Raw genomic sequence first — 20,456 nt, 5'->3', positions numbered from 1 at the left:
CGACTTGATATAGCTTTTGTTATAAGCTTAGTGAGTCAATTTATGCACTCTCTGAAGGAGGAGCACCCAAAAGCGATCTACAAGTTGGAGGATTCTAAGATATCTGAGAAGTTCACCAGGAAAAGGATTATTTTTCAAAAAAGGTGAAGATAGAGGCATTGAAAGCTTTACAAATGCAGATTGGTCTGGTTCTACTATTGATAGGAGGTCTACATCTGGGGAAATCTCGTGACTTGGAGGCATTGAAAGTTTTACAGATGCAGATTGGGCAGAATCTACTATTGATGGGAGGTCTACATCAGGATATTGTTTATTTGGGAAACCTCGTGACTTGGAGTAGTAAAAAGTAGAATGTTGTAGCCAGTAGCAGTGTTGAAGTTGAATATCGATCTATGGCCCATGGGATCTGTGAAATGATTTAGCTCAAAAAAATGACGGAAGAACAATAAAGGTTGTTTGTGTTACCAATTCCGCCATAAGTATTGCTCACAATCCAATCCAACATGAAAGAACAAAGCATGTTGAAGTGGACAGACACTTCATAAAAGAGAAGATTGAAGAAGGAAACGTGTGCATGCCTTTCATCACAACAAATGAGCAAATTGCAGATATTTTCACAAAAGGCTTGTTCAAACCAAACTTTGAAATTCTTGTAAGCAAGTAAGGCATGACAAATATTTACATGCCAAGTTGATGGGGAGTGTTGATTTGTAAATATCTATGTGTGATCAGATCTGATTTTGTAAGATTTAAATTGATCTTATAAAATCATATCTGTTATGATATTGAATAGGTTAGGATATTAGATCAATAAAATCATCCCTTGATTCTCAAATCTGCCACAACCAGAGGATTTGATTGCCAGTTAGTTCAGTTTTCTACACTATAAATATGTATATCTATGAATGAATAAGATTGTACAATTTTGGTACCAAAACTTACAACGGGGAATGCCAAATAGATGATTAGAATAAGACATAAGTCACACAGCTTGTACCAATTATCCAATCAGAACACACCTATCACTTTTAGTTATGCTACCTCTCCTGATATTCTTCATAGTTGTTTAGGACATCCAACGGTCTTTCTTGTTGTCTTCTTTAGAGTATAAATCATGTCATCTTGGAAAACACATGCCTCCACAAGATATTCTACGTATATTATCTTGTGCATATACTCCTCATGAACATGGGGTTGTTGAACATAAAATAGGCATCTGGTCGATACTTATCGAACATTAACGATTAACGCTCATGTTGAGCTTCGCCTTTGGCTGATGTCATTCTGACAGTTTGTTAGCTAGTCAATCGCATGTTTTCTTCTATTAAAGCAAGAGTTCTTACTCAATATTTTATCAGGATCAACCTTGGTTTCCTCTATGTCCATGAGTGTTTGGGTCTAGGATCTTGAACCAAAAATGACAAACTTCAACCAAGTCCATCAAATTTATCTTTTTGGGTACTCTCGTCCCAAAAGAACAACAACTGTTATGATCCTACTACACATAAGTACTTTGTCTTAGCAGATGCAACCTTTTCCGAGATGTATCGTACTTCTCACCAAATTCACTAATTCAAAATGACATCCCCACGAGTCTTGATGTCTGATGTCACTGTTCTCTTTTCATTCATATAATATTTACTGTGAAAAGTTAAATGATTGCAAAATTATACTTGTGCACTTGTTACAAAAGGAAAATCATGTAGGAATTAGCATGTAACATTACCTACTTCATAAAATATTTTACTACTAGTTAAACTATGGTATGACATAAGACACTTTACATCGTGTCTATTATATATGACATACAGGTTTATCATTTATCTTTACATGTTTATATTAGTTTATCCAAAAAAAGACATTCATTTTTACAGGTATCATGCAGACAAATCATTAACTTCGATAAATGTAATTAAGAATAAGTAGATTAGACAAACAACAATAATCATATATCTATGAAGCAAATATATTACATCAATCCATGTAAGTAAATAAGACCTTTCATACACACTCATCACAGGCTTTGGACAAAAGTTAGGAGTCCATCCTTGGAAGAGGAATACATCCTGAAGAACCTCACAAAAATGTGCTCAAGCAAGCTCATAGAATGACTAAGTGGAAGGCAAAGACTCCGGTATATATACCAAGTGATTCAAGCGTTTCTTTTCTTAGCCTAAATAACAAGAAATTATTTAAGTTAATATAAATATAACAAACAAAAGCAGCCACCAACAAGATCTTCGGTCAGCTCCTCAATAAAATTGAGAACTGATTACATCCCACTACAAGGTGATGCAAGTATGCACACGTGCAGACATGTGTATAATTTCAGTAGGCAATTTTCTTTTAATTTTTCATGGAAGTAAAACAAATATAAGAGAATAAATATAGTACATTAGTAAAACGAAGAATATAATCAACAGATGGCAGAGGAAAGGCAACAAATTCTTCTATAATGAATGTGAGAAATATCGGAGAAGAATATTATTGAATTGTATCTCTACATTATTACATTGAGATCTTATTCTTGATCCTACTCCTATTCTAACAATAAAAGACACAGTGAAAACGCAAAAACTAATGAGGAAGTGAAGAACGAAAATGGCAAAGTAGCAAGAGCTATGGCATGTAAGAAGTGGTTAAGAATAGCAAAACTCTTCCACTCTATTGCACTTAATCAAAAAAAAACAGAGATCTCAAGCATCTAATTTCACTTCTGCAACATTTACACCGATACACGTAAGTAAAATTGTATCAAACTAGAAAATGGTGAGCAAAGGAAGAACAAAGATCTCTTCTATATCTTTTCAGATAACTCAGTCACCAGAAACTTAAATATTTGTCACTAGAGCCATCATGTGACACATTGATAATTAAAGAAAACACTGAATTCCACAGGTCTAAATCACAGGAAAGAAGAAATGATTGGGGGGATGGGGATTACTGCACCCTTTTCGTCATAAGCATTACAGAATTTATTTTGCCTTGAAACACCTTTATCCATGTTTTAGTTATTTATTTATTGATGTGTGAGTGATTTGGGAAAAGAGAAGTAGGCAGAGCACGAGGAAGGCCAAAAGTTACCTTTTCTAATCACAGGGGAAGCAGTCATCCCAAAAACCTTTGATCTTTTTCTGGAGAGATGATAGAATTCCTTGGTTGATTATAGAGAGTGAACAGGAGCATGTCCAACATGATAACGATAAGATGAGAAAAGTTTGAGAAGAGAAATAAGGAAAAAGGCACATGAAAGAAGTGAGGCTTACCTTCATAATCCTAGCATAGGGATGGTTACCACTGGCACGATGGCACTCGTCTAGTATCAGAAAGCACACTGTATCAAATTTTATGTAACCCTTTCTCAGTGCATCCAAGAAAATTTGGGGTGTCATAACCAAAACCTATAATAAATGCATACCAATAAAATATTTAAAGCCCATCCATAAATTACTCTAAAAAGCATAGGTAGCCTTGCTCAAGAAGAAGTCAACATAAAGAAAAAGATCGCAGAGGTTTCAAGTCAAAGTAGTATTACCGAGTCCAATGTTGGATCTGATAGTGTCTACAATTTCTAGTTGGATGTAGACTTAGAAATAGGATCACTCTCACCTCAAATTTTATCTCCTCCAAGCACATAAAATGTTGTTTTATTCTAACCCAACCCACTTAAGAGACCAACAAAGTTGCTTTTATGGATAATGAGAGAAAGAATGTGTGCCAGACTCACAAATAATCTTTTGAGAGGTAACAGAAGACTTGTGTAATCTCGTACGATCAGGATTCATGCATGCACATTTTTGCTAACTAAGATTGACTACTAAACAAATATCTAATTTCTGGTAGCCAAGAGCGATCACACGAACAATTTTTACATGTGATCAGCAAAGAAATTGGTCAGACTAGTCTTAAATTCTATGCGGCTCAGACCTGATCAGCGAATTTGGCTTAAATAGACTTTCGATCAACCTAAGATGACAACTAACATGCAGAGAACATTGAGTGTGGCACTAAATTTAAAATATTAATCATAAATATCAGAATGTACAACCAGAAAGCGGCATGCTAGGCACAGAGTGTTCGAGTTAAATACGTTCTTGTGTAGACCAAGAAATTTAAGCACTGAAATCATAAAAATCAGAAGGGCTGATCATTTGACATTTTTTTGTCATTCATCAACAAGTTACTGCAGTGCCCATAACCTCAATAAGGGCAATAAATAACTTTTACATAGAAATATTTGAATCATGATAGTCGAAGAGACTATTAGGTTTTGGGGTCACTTTCATTGTCAATTAGGCTTTTCCTTCGTATACCTTACTTACCTCGACCTAGCGAAGCACAACAAAAAAAGGCAGTCTTCTTTTTCTGTATTCAACCAAGAAAAACCCTTCCACCTGGATTCGAATCCTAATACTATTATTAAATATTAATTTAATAATAAAGAAATATACCGACACAAGATCTTCTAAATCTTCAGATGGCAATTCCTATACATTCTCTTCTATTTGATTACGTGTGCTATTCTAAATCACTAAGAAAAAAATGAAAATAAAGACCTCCTGATTCTACTTATAGAAATAAATAGAAATCTTTAAAGCATTTCTAATTAAAGAAGAAATAAGATAAGTAATTAATTTAGAATTCCCCGTCGTTAGAGAAAAAACAAGAGAAACAGGAGAATTTGTCGAAGAGTAATATATAGTTAGAAGGTTCTACTAACTAAATAAAATGGAAATAAGTATAATGGAAATAAAACCGGATTCCAGTCGATGAATCTTGCGATGAGCTATAATAAACCAATAAACAAAGCAAACTGGGCAGAATATGAAGATTTATGCATAGTGTAACTTGACCTGTTTAAGGGATTTACTTCAATGATCAACAGAAGCTCTTTGATTCTTACACGTGACTATTTGTCAAATGATAATATCTTGACTACAGAACCACAGTTGAGCTAGTCATATTGTGATTGTAAAAGTCAACTTTGCATGGCACATATCGATTATCATACAATTATTTTAGCACAAACACCTTCAGTACAGAAAACCAAGAAAAGGGGAACCACTTACATCATTATCATCAGTTTCTTTTTTCCAGGATTCTGCATTCCATTCATCAACTCCTTTGGCCCCATAATATTCTTGAACACCAAGGTGTGTATGATGTTGTATAACCTCATATTGCTGCAATGATGTTGTAAATAAACAAGGATTAGCATCATCAACAATTGAACACATTCCAAAGTACCAAACTGATACAGCTCAAACTCAAACTTTAAGTTGATGCAAATCATTTAGCGCTCAAAACCCCTCTAAAGTTTATAATTTTGGGAAAAGGCATGCTCATTAAGGAGTTTAATGAATACAGCACAGTGGAAGCTCTAAAAGTTTTGAGTTCTTGAATTGGAAACAAACAAATTGCTTGTTCCAAGCTTGCTGGCAAACTGGATATGGGTCGGACAAATTAGGGCTACCTACAGTTACATCCTGGCATTGTTAGGAATCAATTCGATCACTACTCTCTTTTTCTCTCCTTTCATATCTTTTAGAGACTTCTATTTGTGTATAGGAACAAGGAATACACCACTCCCACTGCTTCATGATTGGGCTTGTCACCTCAATAAAGTGGGTGAGAACCATGAGGCCTCAGGTTCAAATCACAATAATGACAAAAACACTAGGTGATTTCTTCCCATCTTCCCTACCCTTGATGGACAGAGTTATCAGGTACCTGCAGTTGTTGGTGGTGGGAGATGGCAGGTATCCGTGAAACTAGTCGAGGTGCGCGCAAGCTGGTCCGGACACCACGGTTATCAAATGTATATATTCCTTCTTTTAGTCAAAGTATCATACATTCATACTCCAATATATGAACATGGTTTAATGAAGTCATTTCTCATAAAAAAGATAAAGACAACGGAGGGGCAGGCACATAATCCGTTGAGTTTTGCACTGTACATCACTAGTCCTAAAGGATTTCTTGGTTATTGGATAAACAAAAGGAATAATAGCAGTAACAATAATATTATGAGACAATGGCAATGAATCATGCTTATCTAGAGACATTTTAGCAAAGTAGACATCAAAGTGATTGCATTCCAGCTATTCCTTCCATGGTTAGCATGTTTTGTTTACAACATACCATTTCGATTCAACGAAGCTGACAGTTGTTCAATTTGGCCAACATGCAGATTATCAAAATTAAATTAAGGTCTTACAGTATTAGCTGGTAAAATTGGAGAAAATTCTTTACTAATTGAACCTTTTTTATAAGTCATTAATAAAGTAATTGTTATGATATTTCACATACAGGTTCAAGAAAAAGGAAAGAAAGGAAAAGAAAAAATTGTAAGGTTCAAGGCAAAACAGGTCAACACTTAAAAGAACTCCACTGAGAGACATGCTTGCTAAGAAAAATAAACACAATCATTATTTGTCTTTTTATTTTTGGAAATCCACTCCTCAATTCTTACATGGACTCCTCAAGCTGAGGAGTGAAAATAGATACCCTATTACGTTACCAAGCAGAATAATGACCCATATGGAGTTGGACCTTGGAAGTATATTAACAAGCTAAGAGAGGAATTCTTCCAAGAGGTGTCCTTCAGGCTCAGTTAAATTTTGGAAAGATAGATGGCTTAACAATCAATCTCTCAATGTCTCCCACCCTGTTATTTACTGGATAGTCTCTGATACCGCTTCAGTGGCTCAAAAAAGAGAAGGTTGAATATGGGCACCTCGCTTTAGAAAGAATTTTCAGGACTGGGAGCTTAATGAGCTCTTCGATTTTTTCAGAACTCTAGAAGGAGCCTCAATGACCTCTCACTTGCCTGATAGCTTAAAATGGGGCAACTCTGAAAAAGGAATATACGCAGTGAAGGAAGGATACCACAAGTTGTGCTCTTCAAATGACATGATAGACCAGAGGCCATGGAAACTAATTTGAAGACTAAATTACCCCCTAAAATCAAGTGTTTCACCTGGACTACCCTCAGGAATGCTATCCTAACCTTGGACGATCTAAATAGGAGGGAACATCAGCTCGTAAACGGATGATTCATGTCCCCCAATATCCTGGAATCAGTGAATCATCTGTTTCTGCACAATCCAGTGGCAGCAGCTCTTTGGAATATATTCATTTCAATAGCTAAAATCAACTGGATTCTCCCACAGAGTGTCAAAGAAGTAGTTGGAAGATTTTTTCATAAAGTAATTAAATGACATTAGAAAGCATCAAGAAGATGCAAAGTTGCAAAAGCACCGTGTGCAAGAAAGCTGCTCCAAACAGAAAATATGGAGCTAGCTTGGCAAAAACTTGTGAAACAGTTAATAGGGAACCCTACTACTCTACTGTACTAGAGATAAAGGACTAACAAAATCCGAAAGGTTATCCACACTGTTTACATTGGCAAAAAAGTGCCAGCTAAATAAACTAACTAGACATTGGGCTTTAAGAGTGCATAAAGAGGTTGATATTCCATTAAAGCATCTGTTGTTTCTCTCTTTCCATATGTCCAAAAAATGGCTGCTGGGATCATTCTCCAGATCTTTCTGATGGATTTGTCAACTTTCCACAGTATCTAGCTGGCCTAAGCATCCTTCATGTTGTAGGGCATTACCCATTGTAGGCCAAGCATAGAGTAGAAATAATACCATAAGCTAATTGTTGCAGGGCAGTGCAAAAAAAGGTGATTAACACTCTCATTGATTTGCTTGCACATGACACATCTGTTGATGAGGATTACACCTTTTTTCCTGAGGTTGTCTTGTGTTAGACATGCTTCCTTCAAGGCTGTCCAGGTGAAACAAGAAACTCTGAGGGGTTGCCTAGTTTTTCAGACATGTTTCCAAGGCCAAATTAGTAGAATGCCATTCTGGGAGCTCAAATTTTTGTAACATTCTTTCACAGTGTAGGTCTTCTCCTTAGAATTGCCCCAAAGAATCTTGTCTTGATCTTCGACCACCAGTGTAGTGTTTTGCAGAGTTTCTAAGTGGGAAAGGAGGTCATTGATCTCTCAATCCTGGAAGTTCTATCTAAAAATAGGTGTCCAATAGTTGTTGTCTCTGTACAGTTACTTCTTTATTGGAGGCTATCTGGAACAAGGAGGGGAAATAGTCTTTTAGCCTAGTGTTCCCAAGCCATTTGTCTTGCCAAAATCTGATCTTGAGTCCATTACCAGCCTTGAAGGATTGTCCTCGAAGAAATTATCTTGGAAACTGCTTGTGTTTCCAGACCCCAACACCATGGGGTTCAGTGCTTTTCATTGGACACCAGTGATCTTGAATGCCATATTTAGCCTTGATGATGTCTCTCCAAAACCCAGCCTCAGTTTGTCCATATCTCCAGAGCCACTTCATCAGTAAGCTCTTATTGTGAAGTTGGAGATTTCTGATTCCCAAGCCTCCTTGAAACTTAGGTTGAGTTACTGATTTCCATTTACTTAGAGAGTACTTGTAAGTGAGACTATTTCCTTCCCATAGAAATCTCCTTCTGAGCCTATCCATTTGTTTCAAAATTGAACCTGGTATCGAAAATAGAAACATGCAGTACGTAGGAATACTATCTAGTACACTGTTGATGAGAGCGAGCCTACCTCCCATTGAGAGGTACTGCATTTTCCATGTAGCAAGTCTCTTTTCATTTTTTTAATAACTCCATTCCAAATTCCAGAAGATATGAAACTTGCCCCTAGGGGAAGACCTAGATAGGTGGTGGGTAACGACCCTATTTTGCAACTAAGTATGCCAGCAAGTTCCACTAGATTGTCCACCTGATTAACCGGATATATAACACTTTTGAGCATGTTAATATAAAGTCCGGAGATAGCTTCCAAAACTATAAGGGTGGTGTTTAGATTGGAGACTTGTTGCCTGTCAGCTCCACAAAAAATGAGAGTGTCATCCGCATAAAGAAGGTGAGAGACATTGACAGTGGTGGTTGGATTGCTGCCTACTTGAAATCCTTGAATCCATTGAAGTTCTTTAGCCCTAGCTAGCAACTGAGATAGTCCTTCCATAGCCAGAATGAATAGAAAAGGAGAGAGTGGATCCCCCTGCCTCAACCTCTTTTGAGTAGAAAAAAGTTCAACTGGACTTCTGTTGATCAAAACTGAGAACTTCACTGTTGAATGCAGAAGTATATCCATCTTATCCACCTATCACCAAATTCCATTTGTTTCAGTATGTTGACTAGATAGGCACAGTTAAGTTGGTCAAAGGCTTTCTCTATGTCCAATTTACATAAGATCCCAGACTCACCACTCTTGATTCTCTATTCTAGCACCTCATTAGCAATCAAGGATGCATCAGTTATTTGCCTTTTCTTTAAAAATGCACTCTTCTGCCCCGAGACTAAAGAATTCATCACATTTTTCATCCTTTCTGCTAGGATTTTAACCAACAACTTATAGACACTGCCTATGAGGCTTTTAGGCTGATAGTCTTTAAGCTATAGAGCACCTTTCTTCTTTGGGATTAGAGCAATAAAAGAAGCATTAAAAGACCTCGCCATTTAGCAATTCTGGTGAAAGAAATTGAAAGCTGCTAGTATATCCTCTTTAATGAAGCACCATATTTTTGGAAGAAAGCCATGGTATAACATCAGGTCCTGGGGCTTTGTCAGGGGCACAAGCCATAAGAGCATTAGAGATCTCCAATTCAGTGAAAGGAAGTTCAAGTTCCTCCTTTTCTTCCATACTTAGAGTGGATATGTTCTCAAAAACAGCTGAAGCTCTCCAGGATTCAGCTTCCTTGTATATTTGTTGATAATACTCCAGAATGCCATTTTTTGTATCCTTCCTTTATCTTCAATCAGTTCATCTCCTATTCTCAGTCTGTCAATGGAGTTACCCCTTCTATATGAATTGGCCATTCTCTGAAAGAACTTTCTGTTCTTGTCCCCCTCTTTAAGCCATAAGCATCTAGATTTTTGCCTCAATGAGATCTCTTCAGCTGTTGCAATTTGTTGAAGTTGCTGTTTCAGATTCAAGGACTGTGTTTTCTTGTGTTGAAAGGGTTCTGAGTTCAGCTAAATGATCCAACTTCCCTAATTCCAAAAGAGCTTTAGTTCTTTGGGTTTCAATGTTTCCATACACCTCCTTGTTCCACTTAGAAATGTCTTTCTTTAGGTTTCTGAGTTTCTGCAACAGCACAAAGTCTGGGTTCCCTGAATAATGTAGGACTGCACCATCCTTTTATCATATCAATGAAGCCTTCTGCTTGAAGCCACATGTTCTCAAATTTGAAGTAGGATGGAGATTCCTTCCAATCTCCACTTTCCAGGATGATGGGTTTATGATCTGAAAATACTCTTGGCATTGTGTATTGTTTGATAGCCCTGAACAACTCACTCCAATCTGATGAATAAAGAAACCTGTCAATTTTTGAGGCTTGGAGTGTCTCCTCCCCTGTAAATTAGTATAGTTTTTGTTATATGTCAATTCTAAGGCTTGGAGTCTTAGAGAAGTTGATAGCCCCATCAAGAAGACCTGGCAGATGATCCCATCATGCATATTTTGGTGTATTTGGAAGGAAAGGAATCTAAGATGTTTTGATGGTGTCTCTAGTTCAATAAGCAGTTTGAAATCCTTTTGCCTTGTTAACCTTTTCCATTGGATCAATTTATCCCCGGTAAATTATATATTACCCCTCTTGGATTTCATTAGCTCCCTCAACATGGCTTAGCGACCATTCTTTTGCTTGTGGCTAACTCCCTCATTAGATTGGTGTTTTTGTTCTCATGAGTTAATCATGTTTTTGTGTATATAATTTGCATCTCCTTCATGCCTTTCTAATACAATATCTTACTTCATCAAAATAAAAATTAACTTTTTGATGATTCTAGGCAGAAATCAAAGTAACTGCTATTAGATAATAGAAGTAAAAAAGAAAAAAAATTATCCAACAGCAAGCTTAATTGGACTTCTTTTCTTTTCCTTTTCGAGAAAAAAAAGGGGGAAAGGGCACTCAGTACATATACCAATTCTTCTTTTTCCTTTTTGAGAAAAAAAGGGAAAACGGCACTCAGTACATATACCAATTCTCCATAATCAAGAGTTTCTAAACCACATTCTCTTAAGATACATACCTGATGAACAAGATGAACAGTTGGTGCCAAGAACACAATCAACTTCTTCTCATCATCATTCCTCAACGTTATCCCAATTTCTCTAATCATCATCACTGCTATATTAGTCTTCCCAGCCCCTGTATCCAGTACAGCAATGGTGTTCCTCCTCATAGCCACTTTAAACACCTTCAACTGATACCTAAAAACAAAAAAAAAACATGCAATTTCAACTACATGTTTTAAGCACAAAACAAAAAATTGAAGAAAAAAACACAAATAGTTTTGCTTACTCTCTGGGTATAAACTCCTCTATCTTCTTCTTCTCTACATCCATCTTTTCAGCTTCACTACTAAAAGCTTCAAAGTTTCTCTTCAAAGGGTTTTCTTGCTTCTCTTCCTCCATTTTGTCTTTCTTCTCAAAGAGAATCCTCAAAGTCTCAGCAGCAATGCCAAGGGCGTGAAGAGCTAAAATATGTACTGAGAGATTCTCTACACATACATTATATATATTTTGTTAATTCTTTTATTCCTCCCAATAAATGAGCTTTTTTGAGTTTTTTCTTTTCTTTTCTCTTTTTTTTTTGTGTAAAACTAATTTATTCCTTAATTTATCATATACTCCATTTTTTGATAGTCTATTTATGTCAATCTAATTAAATTACAAAATGTGGTTTATTCGAACAACAATACTAAATCAAAAATCTCTTTTTTTTGTTTTGGTTCCATATTATATGATTAAATTCTATAATACAAGAAATTAAAAATATTATATTATTGATGAAAATAAATATTTTTATTTCTTTCAAATTCTTTCGTTTTATTAGACCATTTATAAACTTATTATTAATAATAAGTGTGTCTAACTATTTGTAAATTATTCACATTAATGAAACTCCACTATAAAATATAGCGGGAAAATATTCTCTTTACCTTTAAAGCAAATTTATTCCTCATTAAATAAATAATATTTATACATATATATATTCTCAATATTTAATAAAATGGTGCATGTATATCATTTTCGTCTAACAAAACGTTTATTTTCCCTCTTACTTAATGGATTGAATCTAGAAATCCTAAAATTATTTATTTTAAAACTTTAAATGTTACGTAATTTTTTTTTAAAAAAATCTTATCTATTATTTTTATTCATTCAAACTCTACCCAATAAAAAAAAAAATTATTTAAATTCGACTCAAAATCATTTTGTAATTGTATAAAAGACGGTTTGGGATAAATCTTTTTCATTTGGTTCGAGTCTGGACGGATAAAATTTGGAGTTTGTAAGTTTTTTAAGTTATATGGTATTTTTTGAATTAAAAGAAAAATAATTTCAGATTTTTATTTAATTAATTCAATAATAAATATGTTAACAAAAAGAATAAATATGTGTCAGTTGTTAAACATTTGGATAAACCTGTGATTTATTTAAGAAAGAAATAGCTATTTAAAATTACAAAATTAAGTTAAACGGTACATTTGTCCATTTTCATTAAAATATTTTGAAGTAGTATTCTAAATTTGTATAATATATAAAACAATTGTTAATTGTATTTGAATATTATGCTTCACGATACTTGGGCTTTGGAAACAAAGAAATTGTAATAAATAATTTAAGTTTCATTATGACTTATAAGTTGATCAAACATATAATTTTGAACTTATATAATAAAAAAATAATTTAAAGTAAATTAAAATCAAGATAGTAATACTTTTTATTTTTATTTTGAAAAAAAATAAAATTTGACCTTTTACATTTTTTCTATTTTTTCCACCCTCGAACAACTCCACTCTACAGGTTCAATATATGACTGCCACGTAAATGTGAGACAACTTCCCTTTTTTCTTTTTTTTTTCTTTTTTTGTTTTTTTTAGTGAGGCTGTTTTTAAAGTACAGTACTTGATGAGAACAAAACTAGTTGATAGATTTTCATGTATTAAAGTTGTATCATTGTTAAGAGTGATTCGGTATATACTAGTTTTTAACTTTTTTATTTTATGAATTTAGATCAGATTTTTGAGTTTGTCCTTTTTTTTTATTATTAACTTTTGGTAATTGTATAATTCGATGAATTTTTGTATATTTTATATTATATTGCAAGTATGAACATATTGAGAAATATTGATTGAACTTTTTATCGCAATATTCATACAGAGGTTAAATTTATTGTCCTCGAATCATAGATAAATTTAAGGAGAGTAGAATTAAGAGAGGAACAGAATTATACGCAAAAATTTTATTAATAAAGTTATATTTCTTCTTATTTTATACTGATTATAATTTATTTTTTGTCACTTTAAAATTTGTTATAAACATTGACATTTTACAATTTTCCTTAAATTATTATTTAATAATCTTTAAATAATGAATAATAAAATAGATGGTGAGAAGAATATAGTTTAAGAATTAAAGAGTCCTAATAAATATTATTAGTAGATATATACTTAAAATTAAGCGGTCCTAGAATATGTGATAAAAGGTATTTAAAAATTTATAATTAAGGAATCTTAAGATATTTGGTAGGAGAAGTTACTATTTAAAAATGGAGAATTTTTGCATATAGTTATTCGAAAATAACTTAACTATGTTTTATAATTTATTAGTTACAATTCATATTTTTGTGTTAAAGAGAGGAGAGCGAGCAAGATTGGGAGGGGAGGATAGGGGCACCTGGATAAATAAATGGTAAACCTTCTCCCCTAGATTAAAACTTCCTGACTAATCTTCTCACTAAGCTCCAAGAAGTGTAATCGACGTGGTAAAGGACAGATTTCAAACCTTTTGATTCTTCAAAAAGTGTAATTGATGGAGTAAAGGGCAGATTTCGCGAAATTCTTTTCTGGATTTTGGTTAGTTGCAGCTCTTAAACGTGAAGTTCTTGCTCAATTCCTGAAGCGTTTGATTGATTTTATTTTTATCTTGTCTAAAATTCTTACCAGGAAATGATTATCTAATCTTATGATGTATTATTGTTTGTTTCTTTTACTTTTTCATTTATATTTTGTCCTTTTTTTGTTTAAGGTTACGCCATATTTTTTTACTAGAATTTCGCCATAGTTGCAGATTGAGTTTTATCTTTCAATTAGGGATTTGATAGTTTTAACTAGAATTTCACTTAATGAATGTATTTATTATGAACTTGTTCAACATATGCATACATGAGTATTAAGGTTTTCGGTAACTAGTTCAAAAAATCAGGACCTATTAGTAAAATTACGATTTTAGGGTTTTGATTTCAATATTCAATTTTGATATTGTTAAATGTTGCGGTTTTTATAATTTTCTTGTGTATATTTGTATGCTATTGAGTAAAATTAATATTGTAGGAATTTAGAGTTTTGATTCATGTATTATGTTTTTGTATTGTTAAACATTATAATTTCCTTGTATAATTGTATGCTTATGAGTAAAATTTGATTATGCTACCTCTATTTTTCTGTTGTTACATATGTTTTATTGTTGTTGTGTTGTACAACATATTAATTATTATTGTGATTGTAGATTGTCACTATGGCTACTTAGTACCTCAATTCAAGGTTCAAATTTGGAGGTATATTGGTGAATGAGGTAGTACCAGTATATGTTGAGGGTAGGATTGAATATGTAGAGAATATGGATGAAGATCATTTGTCAATTCATAAACTTGCTGATTTATGCTAAGTTTTTGTGATTAGTGAGTCAGGAAAAACTTATGCAGTTTCATCTCTAGGGGGTAATCTGGTGCATTTGAAAAATGACATTAACATTTATAACATTACATTATCTATGCATGATGGGAACACAATATGTGTGTCATGACACTATTTTGGAGAATATGGGTCCCACTGAAGGTCATATTAGTCAATCTATAAGTTAAGTGGTGAGTCTTTTAATGCACATGAAAAATTTGATGATTTTTTAACTGCACAACCAAAAAATCAATTCTAAAGTTAGGTTTTCCTTCTACCTTTCCATCTAGTGAAAGAGTTGAGGATGTTGGGGTTGTAGGCGTCTAACAAAAAATGATGATGGTTATTCTTCAATAGATTGAACTGAACCTTTTGTTCAAGAAAAAGTTGAACAAAGTGCCCAAAAATGCAAAGAAAGATATGGACAATGATTCTATTCATTCTGACCAGTCTATTAACTGTGAAAGTGATGTGTATAAGGAGTTAGAGATTGTTAAGGAAGATATGAGAAAGTTTAGAGAAAGTAAAAGGAGAAAGAAGAAAGAAAAACAAAAGATTTTTTTAGGTGAAGTTGGATTTGATGAAGGGTATGAACATATTGAAAAAGGCAAAAGAAAAAATTCAGGTAAGCTAACAAAGAATGAGTCATACTATGATAGTTCTGATCATAGTAGTTTTCAAAGGGAAGAAGAAAGACTTGTTTCTTGTGATTAACTTGAAGGAGGGAGTTTAAGAGGGAGAAAGAAGAGTAATAGAGTGATATATGATTCTATTTGTGATGTTGTAATATAACGATGTGATTTGATAATTGATAGTGTAAAGAAATTTAAAGGGACAATTACAAAATATGTTATAAAAAAATGAGTGGAGTTAAACAAGTATGTAAATGAGAGTATTAGAGTAAGAGTCAAGTGTAAAAGTGGTTGTCCACAATTGTTGTAGGAAGCAAGGAAGAGAGGAGTGAAAACTTCACTATAAAGACATACAATCTAAGGTACAAATGTATTAGGACCACCAATATTTAAAAAAAAATTATGTAAGTATCTAAAAGATAAAATTATTTTTCAACGTAGTATAAAGGGGTTGGAAATAAAAAATTCGGTGAGGAAAAAATTGAATGTTCATGTAGGCAAGACAGTTTGTTTAAAAACAAAAAAAAAATATTTAAAAAAAATTATGAGGAATCATGTGACAAAATTTAACAGAATCCTAGACTACAAATTGAAGATCATTTGTTAGCACTTATGTTGTGAAGCTTACAAATTTAAAATCATAAAATGGAATGAAACAATTTTACTCTTCTTATATATGTTCTGATGCTATGAAAAAGGATTTCCAACAAAGATGCAGAAAATGGATAAGGCTGGATGGTGTTTTCCAAAAGGAATTTGTAAGGGTCAACTTTTGATAGATGTTGCTAAGGATACAAACAACCTATTGTATTCAATACTATGAACAGTAATTAGTATTGAAAATAAGTTTACATAAAAATGATTCATGATCATTATGCAAGATGATGTTAGTCTTGGAAATGATTCACATCACTATCTTTAGTGATATTCAAAAGCTAACTGATTTTTGTTTGTCTTTAATTTAATTTGATCAAAATTTAACTATTCTTATTATATTATTTTGCAACTAAGCTTCTGCAGATGAAGTATTTCCAAAATGTGTGCTAGACACATATTAGCAAACTGATCACAAAATTGAAGAGGCATGGAGAGAAAAAAGAAATTTTGGACTTATGCTAGAGTCATTTTTAGGCACATTTTAAGTATAATTAATATGCTTTATTCAAGATGGGAACAAATTTAGTTGCGGATCTTATCAAATATAATGAGGAGAAATGTTGCAAAGGTTTTTTTTTTCAAACTTTTTTCAAAATGTGATAATATAGATAACAACATAACAAAGAGATTCAATACTTCAATCTTGGAACCTACGAACAAGACTATAATAATCGTGTTGAAAGAAATTAGCATTAAATGATGAGTAGGGTGAGTAAGTCAAGAGCGTTCATGATATATGAACAGATGAAATATCTCCAATGACAGTGCTGGTATTCAATACTAATATAACAAAATCAATGTAGTGTAACATTGAATGAAATGGCGATGGTGAATTTGAAGTGTTAGAAGCACATACAAGTATACTGTGAACTTGGATCAACAGAAATGTAGTTGCAGATCTAGGGAATTAAAAGATATTCCACATGCATATAGTATAACAACAATGAATCACTTGAACATGAATGTATACAAGCAATTTATAGCTAGTATAGAAAAAAGACCTATCTGAAGACATATTCTCATTTTATTCAACTAGTTCCAAACATGAAAATGAGGTCCGAAAATAGAAACCTAATAGTTGAACCACCTGAAGCATGAAAAATACCTGGTAAGTCACCAAAGAGCAGAAAAGGAAAAATTAGTTAAGTGAGAAAAGTTGGGAAGTTGCCAAGAATAAGGAAAAAAACGACATGTTCAATGTGTACACAAGCAGATCATAACAAAAGAAATTGTCCTGAAACTTCTAAACCTAAGTCTACACTGACATCCATTCAAGAGGTACATTCACATTAATTTATTTTTATAAATTAGATTAGGTTACTTGTTAATTTATTCTTTTTTTTTGTACTCACATTGCTCTTCCATTGAAAAAAAAAGGGTAAAGGTCAATATGAAAGAGGAAGCAGCAGTAATACTAGTACAAAAAGAGGTGCAAAAGTTGTTATAAAAAGAGTCCAAGAGTTGTGGGACAATGTATATATATTGTTGATACTGGGTATACATGTATTTTAATGTAAGTGTCTTATGAATTTATCAAAATTGTATTTTTAAATGTGAGTCCTAAAATAACTAGGTTATTGATATTTCAGCAAGGATCGACTAACATGAAAAGGGTTAATATTGTTGTGCTCGCATGTGCAGGGTGATATTGATTTTAAACTTACCAAGGAATTGAAATGAAAAGGCTAACAGGCTATGACTCAAAAAGAACTTCAAATCCAAAGTGTTATGTGTTGTATTCAAACCAAATCAAAATCTATTGAAGTTCAAACAAGGTCACAAGCCAAGAAAAAATTTCCCTCAAAGAAAACTTCTCAATTAATGTGTGTTGGTGCTTTGATAATTGTGTGTTTGTAACAACCAAACTTAAATTATTGATTGTTTTATATTTTGGTGCTTGTATGGTTGTTCAACCAAATATAAATTGATTTGTGTTTTGCTGTTTGTGTGGTTGTTCAACCAAACTTAAAGTAGTGATTGTTTTGTGTTTTGGTGGTTAACTTAAGATATTATAGTTGTTAGCTAAAACAACGAAACACCATGATGTTTGTGTTTAATGATCAAGAAAGCACTAGTTATATGATGTCTTTATATTATTATTTTGTGTTTTATTATCATATTACCTATTCCATATAATTTTAGTTTTATGAAAGAAGGACAAGTCAATTCAAACAACAGACAAAAATATATAGATAGATAGATAGATAGAGAGAGAGAGAGAGAGAGAGAGCGCTTTAATCAGCAGAGATATATCATCAAAATACCAAATCAAACTAATCCACAAAATAAAAACCCTAGAACCAAAAGACCTTGCGTTAATAACAATTATATTTATAAAAAAATTTCAACGACACATTAAATAAAAGAACATATCACATTACATATCAAACTAATGCTCAAAATAAGTTTTAATATCCACCGTCACTTCAACTGTTTTTCTTGTTTGTTCTTTTTCAACAAACCCAAATGGTTGAAAATTTTTGGATCATACCAATCGCCAAACTTACAAAAATTTCAAAATAAGAACTACGTTTCATAAAATTAAAATTAAAAAAAATAACATAATAAGAAAATGGCAAATTAAAAGCAAAAAATATGAAATAATATATACCTCATAGTGTCTACAATCGAGAAATCTACGTTTGAAGTTATTGTCATTTTGTCTATGAAATTTTTAGAATTGAAAGAGTCCCAACAAACAAGTCTCATATTATAATTCATGAATTTAGTAATGCAACTAACGAAAAAGAGAGTTTTGAAATTTGAAAAAGGGAGAATGGATTAGGGAGAATGAATTGTTAGAGAATAGAGAGTGTTCTAAAAAGATGCCAAAAATTAAAGAAAAATGAAGATTTTTATAAAATTTTTTACTGCTATAGCTTAATGATATGGCAGAAATTTACTTCCTTACGCGCCCGATAGAGTTTGTCGTCAATTTGTACGTTAGGTGGACAATAAAGGTATATGCGATTGAGGAATAAATAAGTTTGAGGTTATTAAATGGAATTTAGCTAAAATGTACATTGAATAAAAAATTTCAAGTTCACATGGTAATGAGCACGTTTGCCTTCTTAATATTCAATTTAAGTATATATTATCATTCACTAAGCAAGTATGATAAAAAAAAATACTTTTTAATAATGATTAATGTGATAGCAGTATGTAATTGTTCTTTCTAAAAGTCAGTGTTCGAGATATAATGTATTTTGACTATAATATTTGTTAGATTTCAAGAGATAATTATTATTTAGTATTGTTAGTACTATTGAAAAAATAATATACAAATATACTATATATAGTTTAAATTTCTTCTTTCTTTTGATATAATTTTGTTTATTCATAATTTTTTTTATTCAATTGATAGCACATGACAAAGAATTTGACATATGTAACAAACTATGATGTCGAATCTACTTGCAAAGGAAGATGATAAAAGGAAAAAAAAGAAGCATAATTAGTCTATATTTGCTAGATTTTTTCGTTTTTTAACTTGTATTATTAGTTAGCTTTTTCTTTCTAAAAAATTTTCAATTTTGATTTGTATAAGTTATATAGTTATATGTATTGTCAATGCTTATCATTTGGTCTATTAGTATTCTACTTTTTTTCAGGGTTTAAGTCATCTGCGGCCTCTTAAAGTTGTCTGCATAATTCATTTAGACATCTCAACTAAGACTAGTACCCATTGAATACTTTTATTTATTCAAAATTAGTTCTTATTAAACCTTTTTCGATAATTAGTAAAAAAGGTAAAGTGTGTGAGATATACTTGCTATGATGTGGCAAAAATGACTAATTAAAAGATGACATGTGTCACTTGACCCCAACAACTATAGATTATTATATTTATGTTAAAAAAATAAAAATTATTTCAAAAAAATCTTATATCTATTTCTTAATAAAAATAAATGAAATGACAATCAATTTTACTCAATCCCACCATACTCAACCCCCTTTCTTCTTCATCTTCTCCTCATCATTTTTTTTTTCTCAAACAAAACCTTCCTAATTGCTAATTTGTTTTTCTTTAAAAAAATATTTGCATTCCTAATATGTGAGAGAGAAAGATATTTAAAGAGATTGATACAATAGTGATGAATAAGTTTGTCAATAGTTACTCATCCGGAAATCGATTGCAAAGACAAATCGAAAGGATCCAAATTAATTTTATCAAAAATTATTTTTCATTCCTAATACGTGATAGAGAAAGATATTCAGAGAGTTGGTACAAGAGTGATGAATAAAGGAAGTTTGTCAATGGTTATCTTTAAAAAATCAATTGTAAGGAGAAATCAAGAGGACCTAAATTAATTTAGCGAATTATATAATATTGTTTTTGATAAGTTTAGTGGATTTACCATTTTATTTGAATTTTGATATTTATTCTAAGTTGATCGAAAATGGAGATGAAACGTCGACTTACTTTTTTTA

At 32.3% G+C, this 20,456-nt stretch overlaps 1 protein-coding gene and 1 long non-coding RNA gene across 3 annotated transcripts in view; both read right to left on the bottom strand.

Moving 5' to 3' along the window:
* Window positions 1-11,559, bottom strand: part of DCL3 (endoribonuclease Dicer homolog 3a) — a 48,787-nt gene extending 37,228 nt beyond the window's left edge. Inside the window, exons 1-5 of one of the 2 annotated variants that reach the window (XM_019215024.3) lie at window positions 11,358-11,559; window positions 11,086-11,266; window positions 5,070-5,183; window positions 3,267-3,401; window positions 3,085-3,154 (exon numbers count right to left, since the gene is read on the bottom strand). In XM_019215024.3, coding sequence (XP_019070569.2) covers window positions 3,085-3,154; window positions 3,267-3,401; window positions 5,070-5,183; window positions 11,086-11,266; window positions 11,358-11,470 — 613 coding nt within the window. In that variant the 5' untranslated portion in view covers window positions 11,471-11,559. 2 annotated transcript variants of the gene reach the window in all.
* A 5,366-nt stretch (window positions 11,560-16,925) lies between these two features.
* LOC138337787 (uncharacterized) lies at window positions 16,926-17,990 on the bottom strand. Its single transcript, XR_011211205.1, has 2 exons — window positions 17,690-17,990; window positions 16,926-17,130 (listed from the first exon to the last, which is right to left on the bottom strand). It is a non-coding gene; the product is annotated as an uncharacterized lncRNA (long non-coding RNA).
* Window positions 17,991-20,456: the final 2,466 nt, after the last annotated feature.

This window comes from Solanum lycopersicum, chromosome 8 (genome assembly GCF_036512215.1).
Source record: "Solanum lycopersicum chromosome 8, SLM_r2.1".
NCBI lineage: Eukaryota > Viridiplantae > Streptophyta > Magnoliopsida > Solanales > Solanaceae > Solanum > Solanum lycopersicum.
Note: the sequence above shows the minus strand (reverse complement) of the source record. Positions and strands in the feature narration are given on the sequence as shown.